Raw genomic sequence first — 17,325 nt, 5'->3', positions numbered from 1 at the left:
GGTTTCACCGTGTTAGCCAGGATGGTCTCGATCTCCTGACCTCGTGATCCACCTGTCTCGGCCTCCCAAAGTGCTGGGATTACAGGCTTGAGCCACTGCGCCCGGCTAAAACATGACAATACTTAAGTGGTATCTCTCCCTTTTTTTTTTTTTTTTTTTAGCATTTATCATCATCTCATTTAATTTTCAGAACGACAGTATACAATAGGGTCTATTATTGTTTCTATTTTATAGACGAGGAAACAAAAGCCCAGAGAGGTTACATAACATAGTTAAGATCTCCCAGCTAACCAGGAAGGGAACCCAGAGGTCCAACCACAGAATCTGTGTATTAGCCACACACGAGGCATTCAGGAGTAGACTGAATTTTGTCCCACCCACAGCAACCCTAGGAGGCCTGACAGGGTAGGCTAGGGCAGGGTCTGCACAGTACTATACGACCCTGCCTCAGTGAGTGGAAAAGCTGAAGCTAGGCTGGTGGAATTTCAGGCAGCAGCAGCCAGTTGGTAGATTTCATTCCAGACAGAAGGCTTGTGTAAGCCTTTGGAATTACAGGGCCTGGAGGCGGCTTCCATGTTGACTCCTCCTCTAGCCACACTGGGTAGCAATTGAGCCCCAATATCCAGGGACAGTTCACAAAAGACTCTGGCCACACACACACGCGCGCGCGTGCACGTGCATATACAAACACACACACACGCGTGCACGTGCACACACACAGATACACACACACACACACACGCCTAATTTAGAAGAGCCACTTTGCAGGCAGGTTCAGCCGCCCCTCTGACCAGATCTCAGGCGAAGCTCCTTTGGATCTGCAGTCTGAAGCCCCTGGGGATGCAACCAGCGCCTACCCTCCAGTCCCAGCCCGTGGTCCCAGCCCCTAGCCCCAGACCGTGACCATCTTCTGGGAAACCTTTCCTCCCAACCAAATTCTCCCCCACCCCTGCTGCCCCATTCTTCCAGACTCCAGTTGCAGATACACCTCCCCCAGGAAGCCTTGAGCATTGCTTCAAATAAGATTCAGGTCTCTGTTCCGAAGTCACCTCTGAGAGAGGACTTTCCTAACCACCAACCCACGGTAGCCCCCTAACTGCTCTCCATCTTAATAGCATGACTTATTTTTTTATGCCACTTTTGCCCATCTGAAATTATCCTGATGATTTATTTGCTCCCTTTTTTCTTTTCTATCTTCCCAATTAAAATGCAAGTGCCTTGAGGGCAGGGGCCTGTCTGTCTTATTCACTACCGCAACCCCAGTGTCTAAGCGCCCATCCCACCCCATTGCTAGCCAAGGACAGTGAGGCCCACAGAGAGAAAGGGATTTACCTAAGGTCACACAGTAAGTGAGTGGGTAGCAGAGGGTGGCCTAGCACTACAGCCCAGGGCACTTGGCCTGTCTCCACCCCTCCTCAGTTGACCCTTAGCGGACCTATCCCGCCACTGCCTCTTCACTACAATGGGGACCAGAGCCTGCAGGGCCTCACCAATAGCACCCCCCTGTACTTCCCCGGGCCCACGGTGCCCTGATCTGGGCAGCCCTGCCTGCTTCCCCTCAGTCCCTCCCTTCCTGGCACCAGTAGCTCTGATGAGCTCATGTCTGGAAGCCTGGGAGCTGCCCTGAAGGAAAAGGTGCCTCCCAGGCCAGGCCGGGGGCCTGGAGGTATGCTCAGCCTTGTGGGAGGGCAGCCCTGGCAGGTGGAAGGAGTGTGCTGACCCCTGCCCTGCCCACCTCCCAGAGCTGTGACGTGGGCTCAGGGAGACACATGTCAACCCTGGAAATAGGCTGTGACTAGGGGTGGAAAGAAGATGGAAGAAGGTTCCTCCCATGCTTCTCCTCTCTCTCCAGGTGCTCCATGGACACTCATGTCCCCAGTCACTTATCAAGGAAGTGCTCTTTCCCAAGGAGAGGGAGCTCTGTTGCCTTCTACCCACAGAATCATTCTGTGCAAACCTCTTCCCCTCCTTGGCCTCAGTCTCCCCAATTCTAAAATCCGAGACTGGATAAAATGCCGTGGAAGAACCTAGGGATGCACCAGGAACCAGGCGCCTGAATGCCACAGGTTTGGTTTGGTTGGTTTTTTTCCTACCTTAAGGAATGGGGAGTAGATAAGGGCAAGAGCTGACTAGGGAGGAAAGAGTTAAAGTTCTCATTTAGCCATGTAAATGCTGGTTCCAACCACAGCTTAGTTTAGGTGTCAGTCGTGGGGTTGAGGGAAGCTGGCCCATGGCTTGCAAAGATGGGGCAGGCCTGGAAAGTGGGGGCTGCAAGCCAGAGTGGTAAACAACATTCCTGGGGGAAGTTTGAATATCAAGCTAGAGTGATCCTCGTCCATCCCCTTCGTACTGATGGAAAAACTGAGGATCAGAGAAGGGGAGGAAGGAACCAGCCCAAGATCTCCTAAGGAGACAGAGGAAGGGGATGCCCCACCTAGCAAACAGGGTTTTTCAACTGTTCGGAGGGGTTTTCAACTCCCTTAAGGGATCTCATCTGACTGCCTGAGACAATATGGCAAGTAGTGGGGGAGCACATCAGTTTCAGTTTGTGGCTGTGCCCCCCAACATAGAATGGGCCAGGCCTGGGCTTGGTGACAAGGCAGGCTGGCGCCAGCAAGGCTTCCAACCCCTTGCCCCAGAGTACCCTAGACCCCCATCAGCATCCAGTTTCACTTCCACTTTCTAATGGACAGGAGGTAGGGCACCCTCTGACTAGCCCTACAGCTACCACCAGCACTGCTGTCCACAATGCGATTTCCCCCTCAGGGGCCACCCTGCCACCCCTCTCACTGGAGGCTAAGAGACCAAGGGTCTTGCTCCATGATCACATAACAAGTTGGTTTATTCCAGTGTCACCTGCCATTCAGGACAGGGTGGGGGATGGGGGATGGGGCACCTGCTGCTTCCCACTCAGCTCTTGTCCCTTCCAGACAACCTGGACCCCATGGATGGAGTTCCCTGGCCCCTTCCGGAATAAGCCCACAACTTGGGGTGATGTGGGGAGGAAAGGAGACCTTTTCCCAAGTCCTCAAAGAGGTGTTGCCAGGGCTCTGGACAGTGCCCCTGATTCCACAGCGCAGTGGTTAGAAAGGTGCCGGGCCCTCCACTCACTTCGCCTCTGGGGCCTCTCTCTCACCTTGGCAAGGAGGGCAATTGCAGAGGTGTTGTGAGGCAGGCACAGGGCAGTTTCCCCTCTCTCTGAAGGCGCTGAGGAAAGGCCTCGATTTCCCCAGGTAGGGCTCGGGAGGGATGGTCCCCAGGATGTGACTGCTCTGGCATCCTGTGTGCCCCACCGCCAGAGCCAGACCCTAGAGCCCGGTCGCCCCGCCCGCAGGGAGGAGTGAGGAGGCCCAGCACTGGCCGTTCCCGCTGCCCCCACGGCGCCCATGTTGGTCAACCCTGGGCAGAGCCCAACCCGCCGTTGTCCTGGGTCAAGTCGGTCCGACTTTTCCCAGAACGGGCTTGGGGACACAGACTCCGGGCTGTTGCCCACCTGTGAGCCTGGGGCTGCCTCGCCCTGATCCGCTTGCGGGGAGGGGCGCAAGGGCTGGAGCCCCCACGCAGCCCGGGAGGGTAGCTTCCCGGCGTTAGGGCGTCCTCCCCGTCCTTAGCTGCTCGAAAGCCTCGAGACCCCTCCAGCCCCCCACCTACAGATGGGGAAACTGAGGCCCAAAGTGTAGAAGCGACTTGGCCAAGGTCACCCCGCGTGCGAGGACTGGAGCCTAGATGTGCCACCTCCTCCTGGGCGGCGCCGGGAATAGCGCAGGTGGGAAGGGGCGAGGCTCGCGCGGTGCCCGCACCCCCGCCAGGCCAGCGCCCCTCACTCACCTCCAGCCGCTGCGCACGGTCCCCGAGCTCCCGGGCGCCGCCGCCTCGGCACACCTGGCCGCGTCCGTCAGCGAGCCCCGCCCCAAGGTCCCCGCCACCCCCGCCCCGCGCCAGGCCCAGGCTCCGCGCCCGACGCCCCCTCCTCGCCGCCGCCGCCGCCACCACCTAGCGGGCTGCTCCGGGACCCCGGGCTGGGAGCCGGGAGCGCTGGGCGGGCGGGCGGGCGGGTGAGCCGTGCTCCTGCTGCCTGCTCCCCGGGGCCCTAGCGCCGCCCCGCCCCACCCGCCGCGCCCCGCCCAGCCCCGGGGGTGCGACTCACTCCCCCACCCGCTCAGCCTCCCGTCTCCAGGCGGGGCCCCCTCTCTTTCCTCTCGCTGTGCCTCACTCTCTGCTGCCTGGTTGTCTGTCTCTCCGTTTCCTTATCATTTTCTGTATCTGTAGGTCCGTCGGTCTGTCCTAAAATCCTATCTCCTTTGGATAGGAGGGAGACAGTTTCTTTGTGTCCCCTTTTCTTTTCTCTAACCCACCCACTACCCACTTTGAAATCTGCCTTTGTGAGTCTGTCCCTATAACTGGTACCACCTCCCACCCCACCTCTTTCTGGCTTTCCTTTCAGACCTGGGTGCTCAGGCCCATCTTCCCCGCTATGTCTCAGCCCCAGTAATTAGAATAACTGTTTCCCTTGGTAGGACTTAGGCAAACGGGCACGGAGAAGGGTGATGTCCCCACCCACTTGCTGCCATTCCCTGACTTAACCAGTGGGTCAGCAACAAGGCAGGTGTGCTGTATGGCAGCTCTAGGGCTTAGCTCCCCACCTTTCACTGCGCAAAATGCCATTTAGATTGAGTGTGTGAAGCCTCATGGCAGTGGCCATGTACATCAGAGTCACGTGGGGATGCTGTTAAAAGTCCAGATACCCACATTCTAGCACCCCTCCCACTGAGGCCACGAGCCGATTGGCTTGGCACAGGACTGATGGTAAGTACCCTCCACAACCCCAGCAATTTTGAAGCAGAACCACAATTGGAAAAACGCTGGTCTAGGTTTTCACCAAAGTTTCCCTGGGTTCCCCACCCCCTTGACCAGGGTGGTTCCACGTTCATCTGTCTTCTGCATCAAGAGTTCTGTGTTTAGATTTCTGCTAAAGGAAGTTAGGAATGTGCTAGTGTAAGCCCACCCCACCCAAGGGCCTGTGAAACACAGACCTGCAGGTGGCCTGGGTTTGGGATGTCCCCTGTTCACACTGGAGAGCCTCAGAATGCAGGAAGTCAGGTGACAAGGGGCAAACCCTCCCTGGTAGTTCCCATTTCTCCTCTTGGCCTCATGGGCTTCAGAGAATTACTCTGATCGTGTGGCTGCTCTGCTCTCATCCGCTTGTATCCAGGGTAGGGGGTGGGTTGGAAGAGTGAGGGGTGGAGGGGGGATCCTAGGACCCCCACCAGGTTGGGATATCGCTAACCCTGAGAGTGCCTGTTCTAGGGAAGTGGCTGCAGCCCAGCCTGTGGGAAACCAGGAAGCTGTGTGTGGGTGAGAGGAAGAGAGAGAGAGAGGCTAGGATTGCTGTGTGGGTGGTATGAAAGAGAAAGAGATATGGAAAAGAAAGGAAAGAAAGTGGTTCGGTCTGTGCGTAGGTGTGTGACAGTGGGTGTGCAAGTGTGGCTAGGTCTGTAGGAGAGAATGTGTGAAAGATTTCAAAGTGTAGGTGTGTAGCAAAAGGAAACGGAGAAAAGAACATGCTTTTCACCTGTATCTATGAGAGGGAATATGTGTGTTTGTGTGAGAGAGTGTGCCTATGTCTGCTTATGTTTTCAGATGCGACTGCAGCTCTGTAAGCAAATCTGAGACTTGTGTTCGCACGTGGCAGCAGTGCATGGGTGAGGGGGCCTTCAGGAAGGTGTGTGCCAGTGTGTACTACATGCATGGATGTGTGTCTGAGGGCCTCCGTGTGTGAGTACATATATGTGATGGTTTGCATGAGAACATGGCATCTATACATCATGTGTGAATACATGTGTGTATGGATGGATGTGAAAGCATGTAGGTGTGAGTGCATGGTGAGGTATCTGTGAACCTGTGAGCAGTGCTCCTCACCATCACCCTCCTGTCACCATCTCTGTGGAGCAGGGGAATTGAGGGGGAATGGGCCGCTTCCTGCCCAGGCTCCTGCTCCATCTGCCCTCTGTGTCACAGCCTGAGGAGCAGGATCCTTGTTCTGGGCCCAGTGACCACTGTCAGCTGTTAACACGGACACAGGTTCCTCTGCCTGAACAAAACGGACATGTCCGGTGGTAGGACTCATCTGACAACACAGACCCACACCCCTTCCCACCCCAGAGGCTCAGAACAGTGTCCACTAGAGTTGGAAATGGCTCTAAATCTGCTACACACCTCGAGCCTCCAATAACAAGTGGCCACCAGCAAAGGCGGGGAGGGATCATCAGCCAGTACCCAGGTTTCCCCCAGAGCATCCGAGTGGGAGGGAATGTGGCTTGGCAGAATCTTCCAACAACTCCCAGAGCCTGAACAACCTTTTCCCAGCCCCAGGTGGGTGGAAGAACACAGCCTGCTGCCTCATCACCATGGAGACAGGCAGCAGAGAGGGTGGTTAAAAGCATGGCCCCAGACCTCCTGGGGTTCAAATCTCAGCTCCTCCACCCACAGGCTGTGAGACTTTGACAATTCACTTAAACTCCTTAGGCCTTAGTTTCCTCATCTGTAAAACAGAGATAAGAAAAGTATGAACTTCACAGGATTGTTTAGAGGATTAAATACTCCATATGACGCATGTAGCACAGTGCCAGGCAGCTGAATTGGGAGGCATAAGCCCTGGATTCCAGCCCCTAGCTTTGCCACCAACTTACTGTGTGACTTTGGACAAGTCACTTGCCATCTCTGGCCCTCAGAGTCTCCATCTATACAACAATCTCAAGAAACCCTACCAGTTATGACCAGCTGAGACTTTGGGGAGGGCAGCTATAGCATGGGGCTGTCTTGGTGAGCTGGGGACCCTAGTGTTGGCTGAGGCCTGATCATGAGCTCTACACTACCCCTTCCTCCCCAGATCTATTTTCCTAAATTGGCAGCAGCTGATGGCATCTCTCTGTACCCTCTATCCCTCCAGCCTGCCAAGGGCTCTATGTTGCCCTGCTCAGCTGGTACTCAGGCCTTGGAGAAATGGCACTGGTACCCACTGACCCCAAACAAAGGTATCTGCAGTGCCCAAAGCAGAAGATATTACGGCTCATACTTAAACCTGTCTGTGAGCCCTCTAGAGAGGCAGGTATAATTGCGGAAGGATGGATGTCATTGTCTGAAGATGCTTATAATCCTTTGGCGGTAATGGGAGGAAGCTTTAAAAGGAAGCCCTAATCCACTAATAACCTGGCAGCCCCACAGCCTTCTTCCCTCCTGATCTCTGAGCAGAGAGAAGGAACTCTAGCCACTCCCTTCCCCAAGGCAGCAGAAACACAAGTGTGGGCTCCAACCCAAGACCACCAGATTTTGACTCTCCCGCAAGACCCAGCTTCCTTCATGCCTCCATCTCCAAGAAGTCTTCCCTGCCCATTTCATCCTTCTGAAGTCTTTTCTGCCCCCTCTGTCCCTAGAAATATTCTAGGACAGAACTGGATGACAGACTGGCCGGACAGTAAAGAAAGGAATAATGCCTGGTGTGGTGGCTCACACCTATAATCCCAACATTTCGGGAAGCCGAGGCAGCAGACCACCTGAGGTTAGGAGTTCGAGACCAGCCTAGCCAACATGGTGAAACCCCATCTCTACTAAAATACAAAAATTAGCTGGGCATGGTAGCGGGCACCTGTAATCCCAGCTACTTGGGAGGCTGAGGCAGGAGAATTGCTTGAACCCTGGAGGCAGAGGTTGCAATGAGCTGAGATTGTCCCACCACACTCCAGCCTGGGCGACAGAGCAAAACACCATCTCCAAAAAGAAAAAAAAAAAAGGCCGGGTGCGGTGGCTCAAGCCTGTAATCCCAGCACTTTGGGAGGCCGAGACGGGCGGATCACGAGGTCAGGAGATCGAGACCATCCTGGCTAACACGGTGAAACCCCGTCTCTACTAAAAATACAAAAACTAGCTGGGTGAGGTGGCAGGCGCCTGTAGTCCCAGCTACTAGGGAGGCTGAGGCAGGAGAATGGCGTAAACCCGGGAGGCGGAGCTTGCAGTGAGCTGAGATCTGGCCACTGCACTCCAGTCCGGGCGACAGAGCGAGACTCCTCCTCCTCAAAAAAAAAAAAAAAGAAAGGAATGAACCACACTGTTCCAGGCAAGAAGAACACAATCATAGTCTCAGCTCTGGCACTAGCTGTGTGACGTTGGGTAGGGGACTTAAATTTCTGAGCCTCAGCTGCCTCACCTGTCAAATGGGGAGAATAACACCTGCCTGCCTTGAGAGGCTATAGTACAATAACAAGAATCAGATGCTATCAAATGAACTGGCTTAGTATGACTTGCCAATAGAGTTCACTAAAGGTAGTGCCCTCTCCATCCATGGTCTCTTCCATTCCAGGATGTCTGCAGACAATACTTTACTCTTCTAATTCCAGAAGTGAGTGGTGGCCAAGAGCACAAGCCCCTAATCAAAAAACCGTAACTGGATCGTGCCTTAGCAGCTTGCTAACCATGCATCTTGGATAAGTCACATATATTTCTTGAACCTTTATCTTCTCATCTGTATAATGAAGATTAAAAAAGTATATCTCTCATGAGGATTGTTACGAGGTTAAATTAAGTGAAAAGGGTAAAGCTCTTGGTACAGTGGGCTTAGCACATAAAGGCTTCTAACAAATAATAGCAGCCCTATTGTTGAGCTGATGATGGTCATTTCAATTAAGTATAAATATTTCTTACATACCTATCTAGATTACTCTAAAATTTCCAAAACACTGCCACAACTAAGATCATTGCAACCTCCCAACAGCTCTTTGAGGTAGATAAGATTCATATTTTTATTTTATTTTTACAGAGGAGGAAAGTAGAGCTCACCAAGGGGAAGGGATTTGCTAGGGCTTGGCTAGTCGGCAACATCTGGTCTAGAAAGCATTTATGTCTCCTGACCCCCAGTCTGGGCCTGTGAGAGGGATGGGAGCAGGTCCTCAGAACTTCAGGCTCTAGGAGACCAAATTTGGGCTGACTCTGGTGTGAGGGCCCACCTCCAAGTTCAAGGCTGCAATGCCTCCCTGGGGTCCTCCTTCTTCCTACCCTAGAGGGATTAAAAGTTCTTTCTTGCTCCTGCCCAGCCCCCTGTGTGACCCCAGTCTGGTAGACAATGGTGGCCATGGGGGGCGATCCGAGCCTGGAGAGAATTATTTCAGAGAGAAGAGTGGGCGGGAAGGCTGGTGAGATGCCAGTCGGGCGTCAACGACGCCTGCAGAGAAATGAAGTGTTCCTTCAGTTTCCTGACGCACAAGCCCTCCCAGGACTGTGTCCCCCGCATGCCCTGCACCCCCAGGATCTACTGGCTGTGCTCCTGCTTGAGCTGAGCATGGCCCTGCTCACGTCCTCCCCATCTGGACCCACTTCAGCGTTTCCATGGGCCGGCTGTGGAGGTGATTCAGCGTGGGCTTCCCTGTCCCGCCCTGCTCTGCAGACAGCAGCCGCTGCAGGAAAATTATCATCATTCCTGCCCTTCCTTCCTTCCGCGGGGCGCACACTGTGCGCTCCCCACACGCTGTCATGGGATCTCATTGCAGCCTAGGTGGTGTTCCATCTGCCCTTGTCATCTCTAACAAATGAAAAACCGAGGCCTAGACGAGGAACACGGGCCTAGCTCAGCCACTACTAACATGCTGAGTGACCTCTAGCTGTCTTTTCCTCACTCTGAGTCTCAGTTTCCCCACCTGTAAGATTGGGAGGTCAAATTCTATCCAAGGCTTCAGTCTCTACCTCCTAAGCTCCATGAGGTCAGCAGCCACATCTGTTTTGTCCAGTGCCACGTCCCCAGCACCCCCATGTAGCCAGCACTCAATACATTTAATGAGAGGGTTCTGCCCCATCGCTTGCTTGGGACACCACAGTGATTTGTTGCCGCTAATGATTAAAAGGCAGACGAGAGTGGGAAATGGGCTCTTTTTTTTTGACCAAGCAAGATAATATGTTCTCTCACTGCCTTCTCACGTGCCCTCTTTGGCAGAGATAGGAGTGGGGTTAGATGTGGTGCAGCTGGAGCTGCACGGAGCTCCCAGTCGCTCCTATCTCTCCGCAGCTGTTCATCTGGGCATGCCCGTGGGGCTGTGATGAATTATTGTGAATCATGGAAAAATATGGTCAGGAGCCCTTGTACTAAGGACCTAAGGGGTCGCCAGTGACTCTGGTAGTCCAAAGGAAAAGGAACACAAGCTTACCTGGTTTCTGGGCCACTCTGGACCCAGGGCCAGGGCTGGGGCTGGCTATCATCACCTGCCGGGTCTTCACTACATCCCGGTCCTGGCTGGCCCTGTCGTCATGCTGGGACGCCCCTTGTTCCTCTCTGGAGCAGCTGGGTGGTTGGATGCCCAGGGCTTTGGGCAGCTGCGGTGTCCCCTGGGTGACTCTACAGACAGAGTTGTCCCCACTCCTGCTGACCCCCTCATCCTCTTCCAGGTCAGTAGGCCCCGCCTCTCCCTGCAGGCCCTCCTCACCGCTGCTCTCCTCAGCTTCCAGAGCCAGACACCTGTAGCTTCCATCAGGGATCTGGAAGGCGCAGGGGGTAGGCCTCCCTTCACTGGGCGCAAGGGGCGGAGATGGGAGGTGAGGACCCAGCATGGTGCTGTTCCTCCTCAGCGATGCAGGGAAGCAGGCTCCTGGGCCTGGGCCAGGGCCTGGGCTGAGGCCACCTGTGTGAGCCCTGGTCTCTGCTCCTTGCACAACCTCCTCTGACTCTGCAGTTTTGCCTTCCTCCGCTGATTCACAGAATTGGGGTGAGGTCTGGCTGAGGCGAAAGATAAGTCCTTCCTGGACTAGTGGAGTGATGGACCTCCAATCCCTCTTCTTAACTCGTCTCTGGTGCGAGGCCCCTTCGGGGCAATCTATCTGCACAGGGAAGAAAGAAACAGCATATGAGACAGCTCACTGGGAGTTCCAGGCTGAATTTCTGAGGCCTTTTCATCTTCAGGTGACCCTGAGAACTGGCCGGCATTTGGGGTGCAGGTTCCACACTTCCACAGGGAAGTGTTTCGAAAGCTCCAGTCATTCAACATCCTGGATTTTCACCACATCGTCATGCTACCTGAAACTTTATTTGATATTTTTCCTTTAATCAACTTGAAATCACTTACTTCTGTTATTTTAGAATTATCTTAAGTAACATTTGCAGAGAAACCACAAGTATATTGTGTTCAGTCCTTTTCCCCCAATGCACATTAAATAAATATCTAGTTATTTAACAACATGTATCCAGACACCACCTAGAAAGAATTCGCTCATGTCCCAGCAAAGGTACCTACACCACCGGAATCACAGGAGTGGTGTGACCCCAGATGCAAACTGGGGATAGGAGCCCTTGGAGCAGGTTGTGCAACAAGAAACACGGTGCGGGCCAGGCGTGGTGGCTCATGCCTGTAATCCCAGCACTTTGGGAGGCTGAGGCAGGTGGATCACCTGAGGTCAAGAGTTCAAGACCAGCCTGGCCAACATGATGAAACCTTATCTCTACTAAAAATACAAAAATTAGCTGGGCATGATGGTAGGCACCTGTGATCCCAGCTGCTTGGGAGGCTGAGGCAGGAGAATCGCTTGAACCCAGGAGGTGGAGATTGTAGTGAACCGAGATCGCCCCATTGCACTCCAGCCTGGGCAACAGAGCAAAAACTCTATTAAAAAAAAAAAAGATGGTGCAATGGCGTGCTTTCAGTTTCTGTGCCCAGGCTTTCAGTTAGAATCCTAGCTCTGCCATCTGTGTGGCAATCAGCAAGCCAGTCACAGGACCATTCTAAACCTCCACTTCTCCATCTATAAAATGGGTATTGTAATATTTCTAACTTCACGTTGCATTGAGGATTACACGAGAAAATGCATTCAGAGGACTTAGCACAGTTTCTAAGCCATAACTTAATACATGTTGGCTGTTCTTCCATTCCACAAAAATTTTTTATGATCCTATCACTTTTCAGACATCATGAAAAGTACTGGGGATATAGCAGAGGGATAAAGAAGTCTTAAAATGTGGTGAGGAGAGCTGTGAATGATAGCAGGAACAACAATAATCACTGTATTATTATTTATATAAATGTTAAGAATGATGATAATCCAGGCAAGAGGGAATGGAGGCTTTCTATAAGGGATAACGAGGAGGGGGTAGATGGGAAAGATACTTGGGTGGAAGAACTGGCTGGGCTTGGAGGCAGATGGAGAGTGGGTGTGGAGAAGAGGGAGGAGCCTAGGATGCAGCCCAGGTTCTTAGCTCTGGTGACAGCGATTTTGTTAATAGAGATCAGGAATAAATGAGAAGGAGCAGCTGTTTAGTGGAGCAGGGAGATGAGTTAGGTTTTGGATTTCCAGGGGAGATGAGCAGTAGGCGGTTCCACACAGGGGTCTAGAGAACAGGGGAGAATTCCAGGCTGGGGACAAATATCTAGAAATCATTTGTGGAGGCAAAGGATGGAGGTGGGTGAGATGCCCCAGCATGGGCAGGTAGTGCGTAAGACAGAGCAGATGGCCAATTACACTTGAGAGGAAACCCTGGAAACAAGGGATCTTGCTTAAAGACTGGATTCTGCTGCTACTTAGCTGTGTGAACTCAGGCAAGTGTGAACTATCTTACTCTCACTTATCCTATTGCAAAATGGGGAGCAGTGAGAATCCTGAAAATTGTGAAAGTCTGTGGACATCGGTAATCTGAGGACCTGAACTGACCTCAGCTGCTGTGGTCATGCCTCTGCCCCCAAGCAGGGGTCAGGCACCTCCTACCGCAACAGGCTGGGTCAAGGTCTTGGTTTCTGGCTGGGACTATGCCAGGAGAGTCTGGCAGGCAGAGAGACAGATAAGCGCATTACCAAGCCCCAGGGCAAATCAGAGCCAGCCAGGGGAAAGGCAAACAACTGTCCGGATCAGAAAGATAACCAGGCACCTGTTATAGCAGCCTCAGTGGCATGGAAATCAGGAGAAAGAAGCCCACCTTCTGCCCCCAGTGGAAGAACAGAAGCACCTCTTCCATCCTGGGTCATTCACTTAGGTTACTGCAGTACTTTCTCACATCAACCCTGTGAGAGGATTACGTTATTATTACCCCATTTCAGAGGTGAGGAAATTGAGGCTCAGATAGGTGAAGTGACTTCTTGCCTAAGGCACACAGCTAGTAAGTAGCCAGGCTGGGATTCTAACCTGCTCTGACACCCACCTTGACCATGATGGTGGATTCAGAGACCTGGAGGAGAGGCTCCAGGCCCTCATTCATCTCCAGGTGCTTTCTCACTCACCAGTTGCTGCCAGATTTCTGCCATTTGGGTTTCAAAGAATCTTAGAATCTCACAAAGGCCAGCAACACTCAGAAGAGACAGGACTGGCTGTGTGAACTGTGGCAGGTGCCTTCTGCACTCTGGAGTCAGATTCCCGGAGGACACCATGGTGAGACTGAGCCAGATGATGCTGGAGGATCCGTCCAACTCTGACATTGCAGGATCCCCTGATTCTAAGCACTTGGATAGCCCCTCCGTCATCCCCCCAGCGTAGAGCCAGATGGCTGGAGGCAGAAGGAGTGGGTGTGGGGGGGGCAGGGCTCCTCTGACTCCCCACAGGGGCCTCGCCTCACTCTATCCCTGCTTCTGTTTTGATGTATTTGACGGTGGCCACGGTTTCCAGGAAAGAAGAGAGAGGCGGAAAAGTTAACTTTCCGCCACCCACACAAATATTTTTGGCCGGCGTTGTCTTCATGCTGCCAAGCCAGGAGGGAGGAGTTGGCAGGAGCACTCCAATTCAAGGTTCCCTCCTAAGGAGGAAGGAGGACTCCCAACCCAGTCGGGTAACTTGGGCAGGCCCTGTGCAGGCCTAAGCCCTGCAGCACCCACCTCTGCGCAGGAGCTGTGGGGGTCGGGGCCCAAAACAATAATAGCGGCTGCCACTAATAGCACCTGCTAGGCGCTGAACCCAGCCCTTTACCTGACATTCCTGCTGTGTGAGTGCTGTCTACAGAGGAGGAAACTGAGGCACGGAGAGGTAAGTACTGTGTTCAGAGTCACACGGGTGGGGAATGGCAAAGCAAGATGTGAATGGAGGCAGCTGAGGTCTGTGCTTATACTCACTGCTCTCAGCAACGGCAGACTCCAGGGACCCCCACAGCCCCTGGGGTTGCTGGACTCAGCCACAGCAACCCATCCATGAGGGTGGATCTCCTCTGTGGGTAGGACAGCACCTGCCACGGTCTCCACAGACATGGGAGGGAGTCCCACCAACTTCTAATTCCATTTCCCCCAGATTCATGACCCTCATCTGGACACAGGCTCTAAAATACTTGAGCCTTGGCAGAAAGGGCTGATAGAGTCCACAGAACATGCTGTCCTCATCTCAGAGAGGAGAACTCTGAACCCAGGGGGGAAGGATTTACCTACAGTTGTATGGCAAGCCAGAGGTAGGCGTGGCACTGGAACCCAAGTACCCAGACTCTCCAACTCTAGCTCCTTACATAAGCCCTGCTCCCTCTGAGGTTCAGCCTCCCCTTCTCCCTCCCCTTCACCTCTGCACAAGTCCAAGCAGGGGCTCCCAGGACCAGAGGACTGGCTGAGCATCAGGTGCTCTACAGTCTGAGGGCTGGCCAAGACACCCCAGGGCTCCAACTGTTGGCTTCTGCAATGGCCTTGAGGACACTCGCATCCCTTCCGCTACTGCGTGTGTGTTGGGGGAAGAGCACTGGCTTTGGCATCAGGTCTGGGTGGGATTTCTCACCCAGTGGCTGCCTGACCCTGGACATGTCTCTTGTCTTTCTGAGCTTCACTTTTACTGCCTGCAAAACAAGGCTTAAAACACGATCTACTTCCCAGGGTGGTTGTAGGGATTAATAGAGGAAATATAGGCTTATTCCTTCACCCAGTGGGGAATGAGGAAGCACTGCTGTGTGCTGCTCACCTGCTGGGCTCTACAGAGGCTTGGTGAGCCTGGCATTCGGGGCCCCAAGTGCTTGGTGTGCACAGACTGCAGTGATTATAAGGCACAGTCCAGCCTCCTTCTGATTCCCCATCATCTGCAGGGTCCCCATAGGTCAAAAGAGCCTCCCTTGTGCTGTAGAAGAAGGGAAAGGGAGTGAGGGGTGCTGAGCATCAGGGCTTAAGTAGGTGCATTGAAGAGGTCAGGGCATGGGGTCCTTGTTTCAACTCTGCCATTGACTCACTGAGTCATGCTGGGTGAAATCACAAGATCTAATTTTATAGGTGGAAGACTATAGGGCGGAAAAGGGAGAAGCAGCCCAAGAAGACTAGACCCTCATTCCTCCAAAGGCCCTACTGCCCACGACTCCCTACCTGACCTCCCCACCTGCTGTCTCTTCCTGTTTCCATCCTATACAAAGTCTGATCCATTGTCCTAGAGTGTGGCTCTGAATGTGTTGCTCACCTGCTCCAGAGCATTCCATGGCTCCCAATTGCTCACAGATAAAGCAACACTGCAAATGCAGACTCAAAGCCAAATCTTATGATTCTTGGCTGAGGAGAATGAGGAAGGGCTTCCTAGGGTAAAGATCATCCATCAAGGCCCAGTGAAGGCAAGAAGGCAGGACCACTGGGGATGACTCTGAAAAACCAGGCGGGCTTGGATAGGCTGAAATTAGGGCATGTATGGAAGGGCTGAGAAGGTGACTAATTTGTGACAGGCTTTAGTTGCCTAGGCTCTCTCCTGCTGGCTGGAGAGATAAAGTAGGGGGGTGGGCAGCCCTACAGGGTTGGGGAAACCACTGCAAGGCCCAGCTCTGTGGGTTTGGGTTGGAGGCAGCATGGCCAGAACAGAAGGCAGAGGACTGAAAGAAGGGATGGCAGGCAGAGGTCCCAGCAAGAGGAGAATTCAGGAGTAATTTCTTCAGCAGCTGGCACAGGGCCAGGCACATAAAGCAACAGGCCAGGACCAGTGGCTCACACCTGTAATCTCAGCACTTTGGGAGGCCAAGGTGAGATGATCACCTGAGCCCAAGAGTTTGAGACCAACCTGAGCAATATAGTGAGACCCCTGTCTCTACAAAAAAATTAAATATTAGCCAGGCATTATGGCACACACCTGTAGTCCCAGCTACTTGAAAGGCTGAGCTGGAGGAGTGTTTGCGCCCAGGAGATCAAGGCTGCAGTGAGCCATGATTGTGCCACTGCACTCCAGCCTGGGCAACAGAGTAAGACCCAGTCTCAGAAAAAAAAAAAAAGAAAGAAAGAAAAGAACAAAACACAAAACCAGTAACAATGATAATAGCTGATATATATGGAGTGTTTACTCTGTCAGGTGCTATTCAGACACTTTATTTGCAGCAGCTCATTTGATCCTCATCACACCCTATAAGGAAGGTGCTATTATTATCCCCATTGTGCAGATAAGGAAATGGAGCTTCGATGACTTGCCAAGCTCACACAGCTAGTGAGTGATTGAGTCAAGGTTCACATCCTGATGGTCTAGCTCCAAATGTCACTCTTATCCATAAGGCTGTACTATTTTAATGGTATAAGTAGCTGCTGAGTGAAAGAATGAAAGGATGAATGAATGAAACAGAGGAATGGGAAATGGAAGGATAGGAGGGAGAAAGGAGCTTCTCTCTGATGTCTGGTACATTGCCTGGCATACTGTAGATGCGTAATATTTATCAAATGAAACAATACATGTGGGGTGGCCAAGAGATTAACTGTAGGTGTAACCTAGGAGCAAAACTGAGGCACCCTGGGAAAAAAGGTGACTCTGAACGGGTTCAGACGGCTCAGGTGCACCTGCCCACCAGACTCCTGTCTGGAAGCACCCTCGGCACCAGTCTGGGGTAGGGGAACTGTCTGGCCTGTCCAGAGCTGAGTTCTTGCTGACAACAGGAAGAAAGCTTTTGTTGTCCTTGAGAATTCGACCTATGTTCCTGCCTTAGTGTTTCTCTCCCAAGGAGGGGATGAGAGCCAAGTTGGGGGGTTTCTTCCTCATGGTTTCAAAGGCGGGGAATCCCAAGCCTTTCCAACCTCCAGAGCTAGTAAGCATGAGAAACCCCAGCATTTTCCATTACCTTGCTCTGCATTCTTGGAAGAATCGCTTTCTTGCACCAGGCCTCAGTTTCTCCAGCTAAGAAAGGCCTTGGGCAAAGTGGTTAGTGGGAGTGGTAGCAGCAAGGTTGCTGCTACACCTGAATTCTCCTTGGCCTTGCCCATTTCCAGCATTTTCCTGTTGGGGTAGTCAGTCCCAGAGGGATGTCCACCATGATCCCATGGTCCCAATCCTTTCCTCTAGTCCTTTAGGACAGACTGACCAATCTCGGCATCCTTCCTCCCTTCCTCAGCGGCCATCAACATCAACCATCCCGGCTGCCCAGCCTGCTCTGACCTCTTCTCCTTCCCCCCAGTC

General features: G+C 53.0%; 1 protein-coding gene across 4 annotated transcripts in view; it reads right to left on the bottom strand.

Moving 5' to 3' along the window:
• The window catches only part of SYNPO (synaptopodin), a 42,363-nt gene extending 31,528 nt beyond the window's left edge, over nucleotides 1–10,835 (bottom strand). For 3 of the 4 annotated variants that reach the window (XM_033180614.1, XM_033180615.1, XM_033180613.1), the window contains exon 1: nucleotides 3,829–4,106. Coding sequence is in view for 1 of the 4 variants with exons in the window: in XM_033180612.1 (XP_033036503.1) it covers nucleotides 10,191–10,590 (400 nt within the window). In the remaining 3 variants the exon portion in view is untranslated. Of the gene's footprint in view, nucleotides 1–3,828; nucleotides 4,107–10,190 lie in introns of those variants that run through there. The other variant, XM_033180612.1, reaches the window with a different exon arrangement.
• Nucleotides 10,836–17,325: the final 6,490 nt, after the last annotated feature.

Source organism: Trachypithecus francoisi, unplaced genomic scaffold, assembly GCF_009764315.1.
Source record: "Trachypithecus francoisi isolate TF-2019V2 unplaced genomic scaffold, Tfra_2.0 Lachesis_group2, whole genome shotgun sequence".
NCBI lineage: Eukaryota > Metazoa > Chordata > Mammalia > Primates > Cercopithecidae > Trachypithecus > Trachypithecus francoisi.
This window is presented reverse-complemented; position numbering and strand designations above follow the sequence as displayed.